The 20,599-nt window shown below is 36.1% G+C and overlaps 2 protein-coding genes across 2 annotated transcripts in view; one reads left to right on the top strand and one right to left on the bottom strand.

Annotated features, from left to right (window-relative positions):
* Window positions 1-531: 531 nt before the first annotated feature.
* LOC115066445 (uncharacterized) lies at window positions 532-15,254 on the bottom strand. Its single transcript, XM_049451028.1, has 4 exons — window positions 14,147-15,254; window positions 1,033-1,185; window positions 806-973; window positions 532-744 (listed from the first exon to the last, which is right to left on the bottom strand). The coding sequence occupies exons 1-4, from the start codon at window positions 14,207-14,209 to the stop codon at window positions 532-534; spliced, it is 597 nt and encodes a 198-aa protein (XP_049306985.1). The 5' UTR covers window positions 14,210-15,254.
* Window positions 15,255-16,532: 1,278 nt separating this feature from the next.
* LOC105230196 (KN motif and ankyrin repeat domain-containing protein 1) overlaps window positions 16,533-20,599 on the top strand; it is a 29,419-nt gene continuing 25,352 nt past the window's right edge. The window contains exons 1-2 of the mRNA XM_011210831.4: window positions 16,533-16,813; window positions 20,470-20,516. Of these exons, the coding sequence (XP_011209133.2) occupies window positions 16,620-16,813; window positions 20,470-20,516 (241 nt within the window). The 5' untranslated portion in view covers window positions 16,533-16,619. The remainder of the gene's footprint in view (window positions 16,814-20,469; window positions 20,517-20,599) is intronic.

Here is a 20,599-nt window from a genome sequence, read left to right as displayed (position 1 = left end):
GAAAAGTGCTCTCTTGATATACAAAAGACCAAATTCTTTAAGTCCCTCATTTATCCCGCCTTGCTATATGATGCAGAGGAAAGGACGATGACAACATCAGGTAAGTCGGCGTTACGTGTTTTCGATAGAAAGGTTCTGTGGAGGATTTATGGTATTTTGCGCATTGGAAACGGCGAATATCGCCTTCAATGGCACGATGAGCTGTAGGAGTTATCTATTATTGATCTCAGTAGCAGTTCCACTCACATTCGGCACCGAAAAATGGCTCTATTCTTGGTTAGCATTACAAGATTAACAGATTCACCGCAATGGTATTCGAACTTTGCCAGAAAGATGGGAAAAGTTCCAATAATTTCTTCTTCTTCGATTAATTCATTTGTAAGCATTTGCTTACAATAAAATTGTAATTTCATTACAAAAAAAAAAAAACGCGAGAACTTTGTTACCCACCTAATGATGCTCATATTAAGAATTATTTATTTGATTTTATACCAATTTTAATTTCAATTCAATTTTCATTTCTCAAACCAATTAAACAAGAAAATTTGTTTTCAAACTTTTGGGGGAGACACCTTTTTTGTCAACTTCCCATCTTTCCAATTCTTTGAATCCAAACCATACATATAAATGGGCCATCAAAACATTCGAGGTATAAAACCCAAACTTAATGAGGTAGTCACCGCTGGGAATGGGTAAAATCAAATTATTATGTGACGGCCTGAAGCGCTCGAGGATGAATTCTCCCTGCAAAGAGAAGAGCAATTAGAAACATAAAAACACATGGTGAGAACCCTTCAAATATCACCTCATATGGACACGAGTGATTCATATTCGAATACTTCTCGATCAATTTGACGAGTATGTCTAAGTACACAGCATTTTTACGGTTACGCATAAATTCGCAGACATCAAAGGTGCGATTGATGAAAAATGGCTGGTAGGTATTGTACTTACGCAGAAGTTCAATGTGCATCTTTAAAGATAAAAAAATATAAGCCATGTTCATTTTAAGAAAAGAAATTGACCATATACATTGCAATTGTCCACAGTTTTTAGAATTTGAAAGCGAATGGTGGCCTCAACCGTATCGCGTTTAACTGCTTTCAAGCGGCAAACCTTCTCGCGCAAGTACTCATTATTCATGTCCCTGCACTCCATATTCGACATTTTGAAAAAAGCGCCATGCTACAGCAAAAGAAAGCGTATGAGTATATCACTGTGAAATCATTAACTTAAGCCAGATGAAACACAACACTGGGTCACGAAAATTATGCCTGAAGATTAATTGTCTTTGATGTTTACGTACATAAATATATTTACATTTTTCTTAAGAAACCCTTGCAAAATTAAAAACCAGAAAAATATACGGTTAACGTTAACCATGATTTCGGTGCTTGATTGGGTAGGTCTCACTGAATGAACTCAAAGTTAGGAAAGCGAAATTTTCAAAATGTAAATCTCAGCTCAATCTCTTCCACGCAATGCCATTGACAATATTTACTATCATGATACACAACAACAAATATTGAGAATTACAAATATAAATTAGTTAATGAATTTTTAATGGATTTAATCTTGGACCCTTGTTTTTTATAGTAATTTTAATAAAATTAACTGTAATCGAAGTCTGATTAGAAATAGAGCTAGTTCAGTGCTAATAAACTTGTGAAAAATCTATTTTTAAAAACAAAAGTTCGGTCATTAAATAGCCATTAGTTACACTGCATTCGATCTACTTGAGCTAAAAAATATTAATAAATAACAGTATTGGAAAACTGTCACTTGATGTTCTCGCCTAAAAGAGACATGATCCATTGGCACTCATGTACTTCCCTATCAATTTATGCAAGATCCTTAAGGCTCATTCACATACAACTCTCCTTCCATTGCATGACAGTTCATACTGAAACAATGAACCGCAGAAAAGTATGGTTATGTCACAATGAACGTTTTGCTTTCAATCTCTTTCTCTAATAAAAATTGCGACTATGTCTCGCATACAGTTGAATAATGTTACCATGACTCCTATCGTCACAAGGCAACGGATAATCCTCGGCTTATAAGACACTTGCCTGAGCTGTGGAACTGCTGTGGTAGCTGACAGTCGAGACAATAAATCAGCATCTTTATTTCGGTGTTGAAATTTTTTGTGTGTAAATGCATACACATGGTTGCATGTGTGTTTTACACCTGACCACTGTCCGGTGCTGACGCTGTGGAATGCCTTAAGGCGTGCATGATTTATTTATTCGACTTTGTGCTCACTATTCTTTTTGAAAGCTTTTGTGTGTGCGATTTTGACCTGATTAATTGTTGTGATGTTTTTAATACCTCTTGACAAGTTCAACCATATTAAGTTTGGCACGAAGTTTGTAATATCCAGACGGAATTGCTTTACTTATATAGAGCCAGGTTCACGGGAGCTCACCTTATGACTTCCAAATCAAGTGACATCATGGCGGGAAAGTCACCAAAGCACTGGCTGGCACCGACCAGGGACGGTGCCTGCTTTGCTTATATAGAGCCAGCTAACAGCCAGCTTCCCGCGAGATTGCATTATGACTGTTAAATCACATCACATCACGACGGGAAAGTCACCGAATCACTGGCCAGGCACGCTGACTGCTTTGCTTATATAGGCGAGCTGGCAGCCAGCTACCCGTGAGCTCACCTTATGACTTCCAAATCACAACAACAGGAAAAGATATTTTCACAAAATTAATATCATTTAAGTCTTTTAGTTAAAGGAAATAAACCTGTTAAGGGCTTTATAGCTTCGTTGCAGTTGGAGCTAACTTTTTTCGTATTTTCTTTTCATATGGACTTGGAAATGCACTTCCGATAATACACATTTAGCCACTGGAAGCTAACTTTTTAATGGGCGGAGGCAGTTAGAAAATTTATGAAGTGGATTTAAGCGGTGTAGCAGCGTTGAAGCTGGTGAAAGTTGTTTAATTTACGACGAAAAAATCAGTTAAATTTAGCATTGTGACACTCGAAATAAATTGCGTGGCCAATGATTATGTTAAAAAGAGGTTTAACAGCGCTGTTAAGTGTAATGTTAGCAAAATTTACTATTTAGTGAGTTAAAAAAATATTAAAAATTGCATATATTATATATTTAGTAACAAACGCGTTAATTTTTTGCGCCTTATTTAAATTGAAACGAATCTGGTTGTCAACAACAGCGAAAACGTATAAAAAGCGCAAAACTAAACGCGCAAAAAATAGTAAAAATTCTAGCCGCTCGCTTATGCAAATGCGCACATAAAAAATTATAAATATTGATATTAGCGAATGGCAATATTTCAAAGTCATTGAATAGTTTCGCGCTGAAATGGTGTATGCCACACCAAAAGTGACCCAACCAGCCGACTCGTCAGACCGCATATACGAACGAGGCGAGCTTTGAGAAATGACAAGTCGCGTCGTGGGATGATGTAACAGATTTGGAATGTTTTTTTTTCTGTTCTTGTATACAGCCAGCTGGACAGGTGCGCAGCTGAAAAAACGCGCAGGCGTTGCAATAAATTAAGCAAATTAAAAGTGCGGCATTTGCTAAATTGTTATTTCTTCTAGCAAAATTGAAGTTTTGTTGCGCTCACTTGTGGCCATAAAATTTTGATTGCTAAAAGTTGTTGACAAAGAATTTAAATGAAATTGTTGCGCTTTGTTTGCTATGAAAAAATGCGAAGAATATTTCAGATTGCGATTTCCTATTGTCTCAATTTCAACAAAGCGCTGCTAAATGGAAGCCACGAATGTCTTGAATGTGTGCCTTAAACCGGGCTTCAAACAAGCCGAACTATTTTGATTAAAGTCCGCCGTACAAGCGTGAAGCTGTCAAGGCTTAGGTAATATTCACGAAAAGCTATGCAAGCGATTTGATTGTACGACGCAGCTGAAAAAGTTACAAAAAAAAAAAGATTACAAATGTGTAAATGGCACAACAACAGCGACAATGCGTCAATGTCGCTTTGGTCAACTGTCAAAGGCATGCGATCAAGCGGCAAGCGCAGTCGCAGCCGCACAAACACAAAAAACTGGTTGGATTTGGGCGCGCGAGGGATTATGCGCCGGCGCTTTATGCTTGGGGTAGGCAGTCCGCTAAGGTTTTTAATAGACACAACGCTCATGTTTGTAAGCCTTTAAAATCTAGAAAAAACTTTGTAAGAAAAATAAAATTTGACAGTTATTGAAGCGCGTCATTTATCATGTAAAAATTGGGCAACTGCTGCAAACATAGTTTCTAATAAGCAATAATTACTATAACGGCATTGGCATGTCATTATGAAGCAACAAAGTAAAAATAAACTTAAGCTTTTCTACCAATTTTAAGGAACGTAACTTCTCACCAATCAATTAGTTGCGCGCAATCAATTAACCACTCGAATGTTCTGCAAAAAGTTTATGGAAGTGGGAACTTAATTGTTTCTTCTGTTTTCTTTTTCAATACAAAAGTAAATGACCGCCAGTCTTTATGGCAGACCCAAGCTATGGGCGCACGAGCAGCATGATTTGTGCCTTACAACTTTTTTCTTTGTAAATTATTTTCTTTTGCGTTAAAAGTCATTAATCTAATGAGAATTATTATCCAAGTAGTGATCGCGAAAAAAAACTCATGCGAGAAAAAAGCTAATACGAGGGTTGCCTTTTATATTTCGAGATTAGATAATAAAAATAAATATTACGCAACGAAAATCGCTTTATTGTTCTTCAAGAAATTCTCTGGCAATATTCTCCATCTATACTTTTGCATGCATTTGAACCAATTGTCGAAGCAGTTTTACCAATCTGATTGAGGGGTTTTTCCAAAACATGCGTTCTGAACGCATCAACCGCCTTATCAGGTTGATCTCTTAGTTTATTTTTTTTTGTAAGGATCCCGGGTCGGGACTATAAGCAGGATGACACATCCAATCGATGTTTTAAGATGTCAAAAATGCAATTCTTTCATCACCTGTCACGATGCCATAGATCCATTGTGCAGCACCGCTATCGTATTTTTTAACATTTCTCTCGACCAATCGATAGGAAACCTTTTTTGAGTTGATTGACGAAGGTCAATATTGAAGGTATACACCTAGTCCTTCCCCAGATCTTTCCTCTGAGCTGGAATGTTTTTTCCATTCGGACGACATGACCTAACCAGCGTAGCCCCTGTCTCTTGATTCGCTGAACTATGTCAATGTCCTCGAATACCTCATACAGCTCATCGTTCCATCAAATGCGGTATTCGCCGTGGCCAATGCGCAAAGAACCATATATCTTCCGCAGAACTTTTCTATCGAAAACTCGTAACGTAGACTCATCAAATGTTGTCATTGTCCGTGCCTCTGCACCATATAGCAGAACGGGAACAATGAGTGACTTATTTTTGTTCGTCGAGAGAGACTTTACTTCTTCTTCCTTTCTTCGTGATCTACGACCTCGATTGTATTCACCATAGCATCGATAAACACTGGTTGTTGTAGCGGCGAAATACTGCCGGGTTGACAGTCCTTTTCCGGATAATAAATCCGGGTCTGATCGGTTATAAAGTTGTGAGTTACCAGATTTCATCCACTGCCAAGTTGCCAAAGCCCGAAATATAAAAGGCAACCTACGTGGAGTTTTGTTGCTCGGAATATTATTAGTGCCAGGTTTTATAAATAGATTTCTCAAATGTATTGAAAGATGGTCAAAGTAGTAAAAAATGGACAACAATTTCAGCGCTAATAAGCCAGAAGATTGCCAAGAAGAAACACAAATTGATGTACGAGCCAACAAATACAATTAAGCGATCAAAAAAAGTTTGACAAATGAGCGGAAATCGGAAATTTTATTGTTTTTTTTGCAATGGATCTACGATAAAGCTTAGCTCATTTTTGTATTTGGCCAAGCATCGGCACAAATATTTGAACTTTTGGGCCTTACCTATTTGGAATTCGTCAAAATTCATTTGTTTGTATGCGCTCAAGCTTAGCTTGGCTACAATTGGCACTATGTAAAGTAATTGCAATTCAAAGCATAGTTATTTGGTTTTGCGTACGTGTCTAAAATGTTTAACATTTGAATGAGTTTCGCATAATAACAATATGAAGTGTGTGCGCATGCGCTCAGGCTGGGTTTTACAAAGCATGCGTTTACACAGACATAAGTTAACTTAAATACACGAAATAACATTTTATTGAAATTAAGCTTGTAAAAATATACTCCTAAAACTGAGCGCGTTTTTGTTTTCTTTGTGGTAATCAAGATTTTCGGCCGCTTTGCGTATATGAAGGCCATGTGATGGTAGAGAAAAACGTTGATTTTCGTGGTAACCTTGGGCATTCAGCGCCAATTCAGCTAGGCACTTCATTTACTTTTCACTGCTCAATTGACAGTTCTGTCGAACAAGAAGCGTCCATCAAATAAACATTAGACATTCTACTTAAGAACTCATCGCCATGGCTCTGCTAATTTATGCAGTATGCTGTTTCCTTTAGTTTTATTTTCGGTAAAATGCAAGTAATGGTCATTACCACGCCACTTAAGTACTCGTTAAAAACCTCTCATCTTATATTTACTGTTAGCACATCACGCGATTTAAGTTCCCTCGACGATCAGTCGTTGCCACAATTGAATGCGTAACGTGTTGCTTGCCGTGTAAAATTCTCGTAAGTATGTACATATGTAAGTGGTGCGTCATGTACCGTTTTGTGGACAAGCGAACACCGAAAGGCGTTTAAATTCACGCAATTGCGCCTTAGCGTAATCGCATTGCGTTTACGAGCGTAGCGTAGCCCAGCGAGATCGCATGCGAGTCACTGCCGCGAAAATGCTATAACCAATGCCATTAAGTGAAATATAGTTATAGTGGAAGAAACTTAATAAGTCACGGCAGCTGCTCAAGCCGTTGGCAATAAAAAGTGTGTTGGAGCAGTAAAATCGGAGATGTCCTACAATTTGCGTGATGGAAGAGATCGTTAACCAGTTGAAGAAACTGTCTAGTTAATGGCATGGTAATCAGCAAATTGCATTAGACCAACATGCAGGGTTGCCTTCGCTGTCAGTGGGTTTTATTACATGGCATTGAAATGCGCTGAAAAGCGGTAAATCTGGATATTGAGCTGAAGCGCAATTAAAAGTATGTTAATGGAAATATTATCTAAAAAGATCTGTGTACAAAAGCGCGTTTCTAGTTTTGCTGAATACAAGTGTATGCAGTTGTAGTTTTGCTGAATAACAATTTATGCTCATTTTCAGCCATTTTAAAATAAATTATTGCATTGCTTAATCGTTTTCTTTTATCATGAATCGAATATCGCTATTTTTAGCGAGATTTCTTCTTTTTCAATTGAGCCAGTCGCCTTGTCTACTATGAGCCACTTTAATTGTTAAGCTCAGCTGCTGAATTGTTGCTTGCTTGCAAACTATGAATGCTTAATTCCCCTTATCACACCATCAGAAATTGTCTAACTACATAGCTATTCCGTCTATCAACTTTGTAAAATGCCAGCAGTAACCCATTAATAGATGCATTTGAACCGATAGCTTTTAAGGCAAATTCAGCGCTGATTTTTACGATCAACTGATTTCTTAATTCGTATGTGAATGAGTTCTAATGATGCTTAATGTGAGGCGTTGCTTATAAATTCACATACTTGGTGTAAAATTTCAGCTTTCTTGGCTAAATTTTATATCGATAGAACATTGTTGCACGATCTCTAATGTCAGCAACAAGCTTGTAATTTATTTCACTTTTTAAGCTAATTCAGCGCAAGAAATATGTAAGCTAGTTGTATTAGATGTTAAGTTAAAACCAATTATAATTGCGCTTACAAAATTCTTGTTAGTTTAAGACAGTTAAAAATATATTATTTAACATCGCTTACAATTTAATTCACTTTTTAAGCTAATTCAGCGCAATAAATGTGTAAGCTTATCTTAACAAAAATAAAAACCAAATATTATTGCGCTTACAAAGTTACTATTAATATAATGCAGTTAAAGAACTATTATTTTTACACATATAGTGAATTCAGCAACGCTTTTTCAATGAATATAAGCGCTTACACTTTTTTCTTATTTAAAGAATGGAGATACAATTTTTATGGGATCATAAAATCAAGTTTGAAGTCACTATAACATTTTCCGATGCAATTCAGCGGTTATTCAGCATCTTTGAAAACTGCATTGAACGCTTACAAATCGGTTAATACGCACCAGCAATTCGTCAAATAACTCAAGTCGTTTTTGCGGTGAACTTCTTTCAAAGCATTGAGTACTGATGACGCCACTTCGGTTGCTGAATACACTCATAAAACAATAAGAAACAATTTAATAACAATGCGGCGGAAATTGCGCATGCGCCCCGCATTTGTAGCACGATTAACACAGCAACCGTGTAGCGCCGCAAGGAATAAATGGGCATCATTTGTATACACCATACATATGTACATCGGTAATTGCACCAAGAGTGTGAACGGCAGATCGGTGAGGGCAAACTATAGCCAGCGCTAAGATGAATTGCGGCTTTGAATAGCATGCCGATTCATGCAATTTACGAACGATTTCGGTGAGCGTCTTGTACAGTAGTTACTCGTATAGCGATCCACGATCGCATTGTTGTAACGGGAATTGGAAAATCAATTGCTCGCGATCCCACTGTTCAGCGCCATGTTCGCCATATTTTTCACACCAATTACTCGCTTTGGCATTTCATTATTTTTGCACTTTAACGTCGTCAGCGCTGTCGACATGCCGCTCCGTTGGCTTCACGTTTGCAGACTTCAAATATCCCGCTGTGTGTGCCACATAAATTCCTTAAGCCAATTGGACAATAAATTTCAAATAATTTACAACAATTTGGCAGAGAAAAAAAACAGCAAAATCAAATATATCAAACATTAAAAAATGCCAGTAATGCCGTAGCCTTGATCGAATGTGTACTCCCGAACATTAGCATATCTGCGTTTTTACTGTTTTTCGCCACAGCGAGCGGCATGCAACAACACATCGCATGTCTTTGCCAGTGTGACAGCCAGCGGCAGCATTTGCCACATTTGTCTTATGAGCAATTTGTAGACATTGTTTTATGCGAAATGCGCGGCAATCATGTTTAGCCATTTAAGCGCAATATGTTGGTCTGAAATTCTCTCGCATGCAATAATATGCTTTCGCATGCGATACCATTAATTCGCATGCTATATTTTTTTGGCTTAAGTAAGTTTTAGTGGCTGGCGAAATTTGACATTATTTATGTGGCGTAAGAGGTTATGTGGCATGAGTTGACATTAGCGTTGGCGTTGATCTATGGGCGAAAGTGTGCAAAGGTGCAGAAGATGCGTTGTTGGTGTTGTTGGCATTTATCGCTGCGATTCGCTGAAGGCCCTGGTGTAAAAAATGTTTAAAGCGGAAAATACCGACATTTTTATAGTCAAGGACATTAATTTCAGAGTTAGAAAAATGTAAAAATAATCTAAATGTGATTTTTATTCAAAAAATGAATGGGTGAATAGTGCTGAATTAAATTTTTTTTACTAAAACGGCTGTAAATTATGTGAGCTGAATTCAGCTGAATATAGATTCTTGTGCGAATAATGCACGGCTGAATAGTGCTGAATTATATTTTTGTTTAGCGAAGAATAGCTATTTACTGTAAAATATGTGAGCTGAATTCAGCTGAATATAGATTCTTGTGCGAATAATGAACGGCTAAATAGTGCTGAATAGTGAATATTTTTGCTTAACTATGAATGACTGTTTGCTCTAAAATAAATGAGCTGAATTCAGTTGAATAAATAGATAGCTGAATAGTGCTGAATTATGTTTTTTTATCAAGAACGGCTGTTATCTGTAAAATTTTTGAGCTAAATTCAGCTGAATAAATGCTGAATGGCTGAATAGTGCTAAATTTTATTTTTGTTTTGTCAAGAATGGCTACTTGCTGTAAAATATGAGAGCTGAATTTAGCTGAATATGGTATTTTTGGATTGATTTTCAAAAGTACTCTATCTTCCAATAAGGAAAAGGCTGTAAAATGTTGCTTAAAAGCGCTTAATACAGACTTCGAATAAAAATTATAATATTTTATGTATTTTTTATATGGTTTTAAAAACAAATTTTCAATAGACAAATTATTTTTTTATATTTATTGTGCTTTTAAATAAATTCTTCAACAAGTTGGCGCCAGCCATTGAGCAATTTGTTATGAAAAGTAGCTACAATTTATTAGCTTACATGCATTTCTACTTAACAAAACCCACAGCGCAACAACAAATATGCCACTTTTTGTATACTGTAGTGTGTTGTAATTGGTTTTGTTTTTGTAGCCCTTGCGCGCATGCTAATTAATAAAATAACACGTAAGCGTTCAGTTACAGCAACAATTCTATTGATTGTGGCAAAATACACTGCGAGAAGCAGCGAAATCAAATGAGAAGGAAACTAAACAACCAAGTATATTCAGATCAAGAGCTGAACAGAAGCTCTGAACTTGCTTCAATTCATGTTTACATTGTTTGCTCAAGTGAAGAAAAATATCTTTGGTTTAATCAGCTGTTTTTCGCGCAGTGTACTTTGTGCAGTTGTGCGCTGTAACCTTACAGCATGACAGCAGAGATTTCGTCACTCGCTCAATTTGCTTTCGAGGTGTTTTCCGCGCGGCGCGCAGCAGACGAGGCAGTTGTTATGAAGCCTTTGAAAACTGTTACGAACTCGACAGCTCCCGCAAAACAGTCAAAATGAAAAACGTACACAATAATCACAATAATTGGTAAATAAAGGGTTAAATAAGTGTTGGAGGGCGTTTTAGAATAAATTGTCAACAGCGTGAGTGTATTGCATACTAATTAAAGATTTGACTAAATCGGCTTACGTGCTAATTAGCTTGGCGTACGGTTATCTTCGTTTTGAATTACTATTTTTTCTAAGCGCTGCTTATTTCCACATATTTTCATAGCGCCTGCTTAAGTTCTAAAAATAATACATTACTTTACGGTTATGTTTTCCTAAGTATTAAATTCGGCTCTTGTAGTTTTTTCTCAGAACTCATTGGTCTTTTTGAAACCGCAAAATTCATGTTCAAGCGCAATAAATTAACGTTTTACATAAATTAAGCTAAAATATTTTGTATATATTATTTTTTAAGCCTCATCTGCTTTAGTTTATTCTTCCATACACTGAGCCCCAATCTCGTTTCTTTGAGGGTATTTTTAGTTGTTTTCCTACTTTGTTATCAAATATCTACATAATACTAGCAAAAACTTGTTTTGTCAAACTTCGAATGAACTGTCGTTAAGTAATCTAAATTAGAATTTATTTTATGTAATATTGAGCGGATTTCAAAATATTTCGTGACCGTGTGAGTAAGAAGCGAGTGAGTTTCCCTAAAAGGTTTTCGCTCATGATTTTGGCAATCCTGCATGTACTTAATACATGCCATCTCGTCCTAATCCGACTGTCAGTCCTTTCGGAAAACTCATTGTACATCGTTCTTAGTGACTTCCGTATTTCCTGTACTTGTTCTGTAGCCAGACGGATGGCACTTTTGGAAATCTCATCAAGTGTTTAGTTTCACGGAACTTCTTTCTTGTCTGAAACCTAGTATAAATGCAGCCGCTACATCTACTGCTTCCCTGCTTCTTAGGGCATTTTCTGACATAATGCAAGGTGAGGTTTTTGTCTTAATTACTGCCTGGCTATCGACGTATATATTAATCCTTTTTACGTTATTTCCTGCATTGTTAGCTATCTCGGCCGCTTTCCCAACAGCAAATACTTCCGCCTGGCAGATACTGCAGTGATCCAGAAGCTTGATGGGTCGCTTTAGATCCAGTTCCGAGCAATATTCCGGCTCCCACCCCATTACCCATTTTGGATCCATCTTCACAGCAGTGGTATGGCCGCTACCAGTAGCAGTCACTTCTCCCACCGACGTTTGAATTGATATCACAGTTCAATCATTAACTGTGTCAACGGTATCTATATTGTTTTTGAAGTGACTATGAATTTCTATTGACAAAAATTAAAATTCCGTATTTATTGCACAGAAAATAACTGATGATAATCTATAATTGATATTCAAGGCTTTAGTAAATAATTCCAAAGATTTATTGCCTAATGCCATATAGCCTGTAAATACCGTAAAATCATCGAAGATTGTACTTGACCTCAGACATTTGTCCGCTATTTTAACTCTTAGTTTACAGCTTATCTCTGAACTATATGACAACCGTTTTATGCTACATTATTACAAGAAATGACAAATGATTATACTCTCTCTGTAAACGGCTCAAGGGGAACTAAATCGAAAACATATTCCAATTAATTTTTAATTTTTCTAATACAACGCTGATTACATTCAACTGATAATACATACTTAAAGCAGAGCAAACTTTGATATGACGCAAGAGAAAAAAGAAAAAGAATTGACGAGCTCGAGGTGTTATAAATAAACTTTAATTTCAGTGCCTTAATAATCAAGTGTGAAAAAGTTTAAAAACTTAAAAAAAAAAATATTGTAAATATGTTGAAATAAATTCACCATTTCCTCCATAGTTTCCGTTCAAAAAAGTCTCTAAAAACCGCTGACAATTGTCAAATTGTCAACCTGTCAAGCGAGAACTGTCAATACGCGTAGCGGCGCGCTAAACGGCCGGCAAGCATAGATCACCTCAACGCTGATTGACAATGCTGACACTTTCGTTGTAAATGTGAGCACTTCTTCAATTCACACCATGTCGCGCTCATTTATATTATTTTGTCTAATTTTTTATTATTTTTTCTAACGCGTTGCAAGTGAGTTGTGCGCTCTGCGTGCTGCTATCTTATCGCTTTGACACATATTTCCTTCAGCTACACTCAACAAGCACATTTATTTTATTTTTATTTCCTTTTAATATTCTGTGGCATTTTTAAAGAGCTGACACCACTGTGCGTGCACAGCTTCAAACGTGCGCCGATTTAAGTGTGACGTGCCGTGTTTGCTGGTATGACAGCGCAGCGGGTGGAGGGAAGTACAAATGTATTTGATATGTATTTATAGACACTTGAGGTTTATGTGCTGCTATTATTATTATTGTTTTTGTTTTGGTGGTTTAACAAGCGCTGAATGAAATCAAAATTATTCTCGGAGGTGTTGTCAAATTCCTTTCGTGTGCTACACTCTCTGATTGTTTGATTGTTGTTGTGTGTTTGTATTGCCTCATTTTGATGTTTTTTTTTTTTTTTGTTTTCGATGATGTTTCTCAAATTGTTGACATAAAAGACAATAAATGTGAGTGTCTGTTTGGGGTTAGAAGTTGACGCTGATGATGACGACATGCTTGATAATGGCACTCGAAGTTGTTGTTCTGAGTTGAAGAGTTTTGAAATGGTTGCTTCACAATGAATTGCGCGACTCAAAAAGCTAAAGTTAGAGGAAAGGTGTTAGAGGTGCTTTAATGCTTCGACATGGATTTATATGGGCCTGTGTGTGTTTGTATATATTTATCGAAGTAGGTATGTGAGACTGTCTTTTATAAATGATCTACTAATGAATTTGTGATTAAGCATTATCTTCGTTGCAAAAATAAGTTGAGATTCTAATCATGAAAATAATATGTTCGAGAAAATACTTAGAGAAGCAGGTCTCCAATTGACTTAAATTTCTTCTTATCAATATTCAATCGTTTTAATTTATTTGCCACACCTGAATGCTGGATTCAGTCATAACCGTGATACTTTTTAATCAGCTAGCGGTATGCATTATAGAGTATATCCTGTAATTTGAGTATAACCTTTTAATTCTGACACATTTGACATTTGAAAAATATACATATATATCGTCACCTAAAATGCAAAAAAATGTATAATAACCAATATATAACCATTTTATAACGAAAACTCTATTATTTTCAAAAGCTTGTATGGTAACCAATATATTGGGTAGTCATTTTTGAACAGCTGTAGCTTTTTCCCAATTTCACCGAATTAAATATTTTTTTAGTCAAATGAAGCTTAAGATCTTGCCTTTCCAATACTATATGGTATGACAAAATGTGATTGGTAGCACTGGTGATATACGACTGCAATGAAATCTATTCACAAAATACGAAGCAAAAAAAAACGAAAATACTTTTTCGACTGCCCAATATTATAGCTTTGAACCTGCTGAAGGTTTGTAATATAGAGTACTTACTGTAATTTGCGTATAACCTTTTAATTCTGACACATTTAACATTTGAAAAAAAAATTCAAGCATACAACTAGGAGACCTACGGCTCCAACCTAAGAAAAAGTTTGAAAATCAGCAATAAAACGCGAGTTTGCTAAAGTAATTGCAGCTGTTATGGTGACAACTAAAACTAAAACAACAACGACCAAAGAGCAGAGTGTAAATAGTATAAAAATCATTTACAAAAAACGACGACTTGCTTGTAGTTACATAGGCACATTGGCGCTTACAAGACCACACTTGTGTATGTGTGTGTGTGTTCTTGTTGACTTTAAGCGCGAGCTTATCGGTTAACTGTCGGGTTGAAATGTATAACAATCCTACAACTAAACTAACAACAAATACGCGCACCAGCATTAAATACTCAGCACTTTGAACGTTTTATAAACACATAAATGTCTGCAACTATATTTTATATGTGTGTACATGCACATGCATGTATGTGTGTTTCAAGAAACTCAGTTTAGTATGCGCTTGGGAGTTGAGGTTGGCGCTGCGGTTGACTTTTGCGACTGTTTTTTCTGCCTATAGTTTTAGCCGAGGTGTACTCTAATAGGCATTAAGTGTTGTGTTTATAATTTTTGTCGACAGCATCGCGCTTTGCGCGAGCGATTGTCGACGTTGTGAAACTGGTTTCTAGTTTGTTTGAAATCCCTGGCGAGAGCGCTGACAGCGTCACTATTGCCTTGGCTGAGCCAATAATTCTCAGCTCAGCTGTTTGGTCTAAGTTTTTGCTTCCTACTTGGCTTGCCTGCTTATAAATCAGAAAGCATTATTAATTAACGTATCATATTTACATTGCTCAACACACCGCTCCACACACACATACGCATATGCATGTACAGCCTTACCAACATAGCTGCTTGGGCATATTTGTTTACCGCTTGGCTTTGTTGCTTGGCGCTCAGCGCTGAACGCTTTTGTTTTCAGGCTTCGCAAACTTTTTTCTGCTGACTCGGCGGTCTGCTGGCTGCTGATTGTTGACTGCTGGTGGGCTTGCGTAGTGCCAAACCGTGCGCGCGCCAGTCAGTTTGGTGGCAGCAGTGACTTCTTACAGTTCAACGCAAACTCATTTTCGAACATCAAAGCGCTTAGGCACACAGTAAAACAAAAGCAGGAAATAAAAATTAGAAGCAAGAAAAATGGCCGGCATGAAAGCTGAGAAATACGCCGTGAAATGACGAACGTCTAGTGCAACAGGCAGCAGTCGGCAGCTTCATCAAGAGCTGCGGCGCCGTTGCCCACGGCGAACTTCTAGGTAGACGCACGCTCCGTCAGTGAAGATGCGTCACTAAGGCATACGTGCAGTGCGTTAGTCAGCCGCATAAGTTGATCTTTTGACGCTTTCTTGTGCTACGCTTGCGGTGAAGTGTGCGGTATATATCGCCGGCGCAGACAATTCAGTCTGATTTGAACGCATTTGGCGTGCGGTTGGTGTATTGGAAGCGGTGATCGATCGTTCGTGCGCACGCATGGCGAAGGCGCGTGTGTGTGCAAGTGACGCTACTCGCAAACTTAAGGCATACATAAGTGAGCACCGTTAAAGTGTTGCTTAAAGTGGTAGGGGTTGTGGAAAAGTAAATAAGTAAATATATAAATGAAACTACATTTTAAGTGAATAAAGTGCAAATTGAGTATGGTGGAAACGTTTTAGCACGTGAAGTTAAAGCAAAGCATGCTATATATTTTTTTGTGGAGCCTATTATATTAGGAAAGTGTTTAAGTCACGCTAAGTGAGTATAAAGTGCGAGAGTGATTTAAATAAAATTTAATATTTGTGATGCAGTGCACAAAAGCGCTAAGACCGAATTTAAAATTTTATGAAAAAATAGTGCAGTTGTGAGGAGTAGTTGAAGAAATTGAAAAAATTTCAGAAAAGTATTCTAAAACTTTTATTTAAAGTTCTATATACTTTCTGCGCTCAAATAACAACAAATAAAAATAATTTTTTGTTTGTTAGTAATGAAAAGTCACAATCTTTTCACACACTCTTATCAGTTTGTTATCAGCAAATTCATTTCCTTTAAAATCCAAATGTTGTCAATGTAATTTATGACTAAAGTACAACAAACATACAAGAATGAGTAAAAAAATCACAACAATGTTTTGCAGAAAACCCTTGGTATAAAGTTTTTTTCGGCGTCAAGTGCTGGCGCTTATTAAAGTTTTGCAACAAAGCAAAAAAAAAATAATAATAAATTACAAAAAAAAAAAAACGAAAAAAAAAATAAAAAAGAAACAAAAATTAAATTTTTTTTAAATATTCAAAAAAAAAAAAAATAAAAAATAAAAAAAAAATTAAAAATAATTTTTTTAAATAAAAATAATATTTTATTTTTAAAAACAACAGATAAAACATAACGGCTCTTACAAGCCAACAAACTGTAGTGATTTTCTGCAAAATTTCATTTGTTAACTTTATCCGTTGGCTGCCACAATGAGCTTCGCCGGCGCGAATCAATTAAATAATATCAGTCGTGTGTCACCGGTGATTTTATCGGCCCCGTCGTGTGACATGAACGCAGCGCTGGCGCCGGCAGCGGCAAACACCGCGCAGTGGGAACAGAATTTCGAGGCGAAAATAAAAGATTTATCGCCCAGCGAGCAGGAGGCCGTACGCCGCTTCTGGAGGTAAATTTTCAACATGAAATTTTAGTAAATAAAAGTTATTGCATGGGTGACAATTAGAAAAAAAAAAATAAATTATAATAAATTTTAATATAATAATGCAAAAGTAAGTAAGTGGTGCTTCAATCGGTTTCTGTTGTAAGCGCTTGCGCTGGCTGGTATCAATAAACTTACAGTTATTTTTTTCGAAGTTATTTCTTCGACCAAGCAGTTCAAGTTCAGCCAGCTTCATGAGGTTTATACTTATTTCTATGGGATTAAGTTGTTGTAGTAGCATATCCGCAAGCGTATCTAATTTAGAAAACATGACTCCGCTGTCAAAACAATCAATCCAATTAACCTTATTTCACTAAGCCGAATTATCTTTAAGATTGTGGATATATTTGAAATCATGTTATCCGCTGCGATTGAAGGCTTGAGTGTTTTGAGATTTGTTTTCGAATAAATGATGAAAATAAAAATATAACATTTATTGCACAAAACTTTTAATATTTAAACAAGAAAATGTTAACTTCGTTTGCATCGAAGCTATTATACCCTTCACAGGTGCTCCTTTGATAGCATAGAAGGTTATAAAAAGATCATTTTCTTGATTTTGTTCGGTCAGTTTGTATGACAGCTATATGCTATAATGATCCGATCTCAATAATTTCTTCGGAAACTGTTCCGAAGTCTTAAGTAATATTCTATGAAAAATTTCAGAAGGATAGCTGGTCAAATAAAAAAGTTTTCCATACAAGCACATGAGTTGAAGCGCTCAGTTTGCATGGCAGCTATATGCTATAGTGGTCCGATTTAAAAAATTTCTTCGACAGATTTTTAGTGGTGCTTTAGGTAATCATTTTTGCCAAATTTTGTAAAAATATTCCGTCAAATTAAAAAATTGTTTATACAAGGACTTGATTTTCATCGAACAGTTTGTATGTCAGCTACATGCTATATTGATCTGATATCGGCGATTCCTCCAATTGAGTAGTTTCTTGAAGAGAAAAGCAAGTGTACAAAATTTCAATGCGATAACTAAAAAACTGAGGAACTAGTTCACGTATAAACAGAAATAATAGAAGAACAAGGATATGTATACGAATATTGCAAATCGACTCAGCTCTTCTCGCTGACCATTTCTATATCGTCACCTAAGATGCAAAATAACGTAATATGACTTTTCATAAGTTTATGGACTAAGGAAAAGCAATATAACAGAAATCACTCATATTTGAAATAAAATTTGATTTTTGGCTATGTTGAATTTCAATAATTTCGCGTACTTCTTTTTGATCGATATCAAAACGTTAAACAATTTGCGAAATCGATTTCTTGAACATGCCATATCGCACCGATTTCATGTTCGAAAAATGTGTATTCGTAATCGCAAAGTGGTATTCAGAACATCGTCTCACGATTTCAGTATCATTTTCATGCGAAAACGATTTCTGGAACATGCCCGTATAAAATGGTTATATATTGGTTATAAAATGGCTATGTATTGGTTATATCTGCAGCGGAAGCTGAAAATGTTGTTTTACATGTATATGTAATATGATGTAGTGAATCGTAAGGAATAAAATATTCAATTTTTTATTCTTTTAATGATACGTTGATTTGCATTTTAGGTGACGATATGTACTTTATAGGGTCCATATATCCTTTTGGGTATTAAAAATTTTGATGCAAACTTATTGAGATCTCTGTTCAGGGCATACAAATATATTTATCACAGCAACTAACAATAAGTATAAATATAGTTTAATTCCGGTTTTAAAATTGTATAGCTTTGGTTGTTATTTCGTATTCTCTTTTGCTTTGTTTTATTTTTATTGGAGACCACCATTTGTAGTTAGCCATCTGCTGAGTATAACACAAATAATTTATTCTTCTAAAAAGCTCCTCATTATTATTTCTCAATTATAGAAATAAATTATTTGTAGTTTTTTTTTTTTAATTTTTTTTTAGCAAATTGTTTCCATATTAAAAGTCTTCTGTTTATTCTCCGTTTTGCTCTAACAAAAAAAAATGTACGAAGCATTAAAAACTAATTATGACGCACACAACTCGAGTCAAAACAAAAGCTATTTGATGCCAAGGAATTACCCTTGCTTAGAAAACTATTTTCCAGACAATCGAAATTAATTATGAAGAACTTTTCAAAAGAAGAAGACTTCAACTTGAAAGGGTGAAATGCCTGAAATGTCTTTTAGAACGAAATGAAAAATGGAAAGAGCTGTAAAATGTCAGACTCCACAATGTAAAAATAAACCAAAGATAAGAGAAAATAAACCAAAATTAAAAATAATGGAAAAGGAAGGAAAATAACGAAAGGGTGTACCCGAACACGCTGACGCACAGCAAACTTATGAGCCACAATAATAGAGAAGCATTGATTTTGTTGATGGCGAAGAGCGAAGAAATGCTCTAAAATACCCACAAAGGGTTCTAAGAGAAGAGCGTAATGAACTTTAGGTTTCAAAGTATTAAAGGATTTATACTACCAAACGAATCCTAGGAGAAGCTGTCCGAAGTGAATTGCAAATAATGGATAGTTCTGTGAGAGATTTTAATAAAAAGTATTTTTCTGACATCGTTTTCAGTTTTAAAGTTTACTATATTTTCTAAAATATATGTATATTTTTTGGCTAAATGAAGCTCAAAATCTCACCTTTCTAACACTATATGGAATGATACAATGTGATGGGTAGCCCTGGTGATATACGACTGCAACGTTTACGAATATTAACGAAATACGAAAAGACTTTTCCGACTACCCAATATATATGAAAAATACCAGATTATGCCAAACATTTTTTACCTAAATAAAAATTTAAATATATTTTCTATGTTCTTGACTAAAAAATAAATTATAAGTTATATGGCAATTTTTATGCCCGCGGCTTCACTTGTTGTTCTTTGCCTCAAGTTTGTAATCCTATTGGTGTATGTACATATATGTTCTGTATAAGTCTCACACTAATTTATCTCCACTGTAATGCAGCCTTCAAGCAGCCTGTGGCAGCATATAAATTTTTTAATAAATATTTTCACTTTTCACGCCAACTTCGACAGCCATAAATCAGCACGTCTATAAATTATGTTATTTTCATAATATTTTCCCAACCAAGTGGCTGCTTAAGGTCCAAAGGCAGCAGCCATAAGCCACTGCCAACGAGCGTGCAGCAGCGTGGTAGCATTCTGGGCGCCTGTTATGCTTAATTTAATGACAGCGAACATTCAACATAATGTGGCACCGCGCACTGTGTGGCTGGGTGGCTGCACACACACAAGCAAACATATAAAGCGCCGCAGAAAGCCCGCTCCATGGCGGCCACAATAATAGCTGCAGCTGCATGTGTGTTTGTGTATGTGTGTCTTTCTGTGTGTTTGTGCTCATTTGGTTGGCGTCGCTGGCATTTCCCATTTCTTTGCCACATCCAATGCAATTAATTATGAAAATCTGTTGCATCTGTTGATGATGCATGTTGCTGCCGTTGAATGATGCGTGAAATGTTGCGCGCCAATTCCAAGTGGTTTAGTCTCATTTCTCCTGGATCATATAGTTCTTCTTGTTACAAGCAAATTTAAATTGTAATATTCACTTTTTTTATATTTTCTTTAAGTCGTGTATTTTATTAATTGGATTTTTGTAAATTTTTTGCTCGTTGCAGGTCGGTGGTGATGCGCAATGCACCGCGTCTCTTTGGGGAAGAAAGTGGTGAGTGAAATGTACTCGTAAAAATAATTAAGTACGCTATTGGTGTTTTAGAGATGTGTTACTTAAATTAAATTAGTGTGGTA

This window comes from Bactrocera dorsalis, chromosome 3, assembly GCF_023373825.1.
Source record: "Bactrocera dorsalis isolate Fly_Bdor chromosome 3, ASM2337382v1, whole genome shotgun sequence".
NCBI lineage: Eukaryota > Metazoa > Arthropoda > Insecta > Diptera > Tephritidae > Bactrocera > Bactrocera dorsalis.
This window is presented reverse-complemented; position numbering and strand designations above follow the sequence as displayed.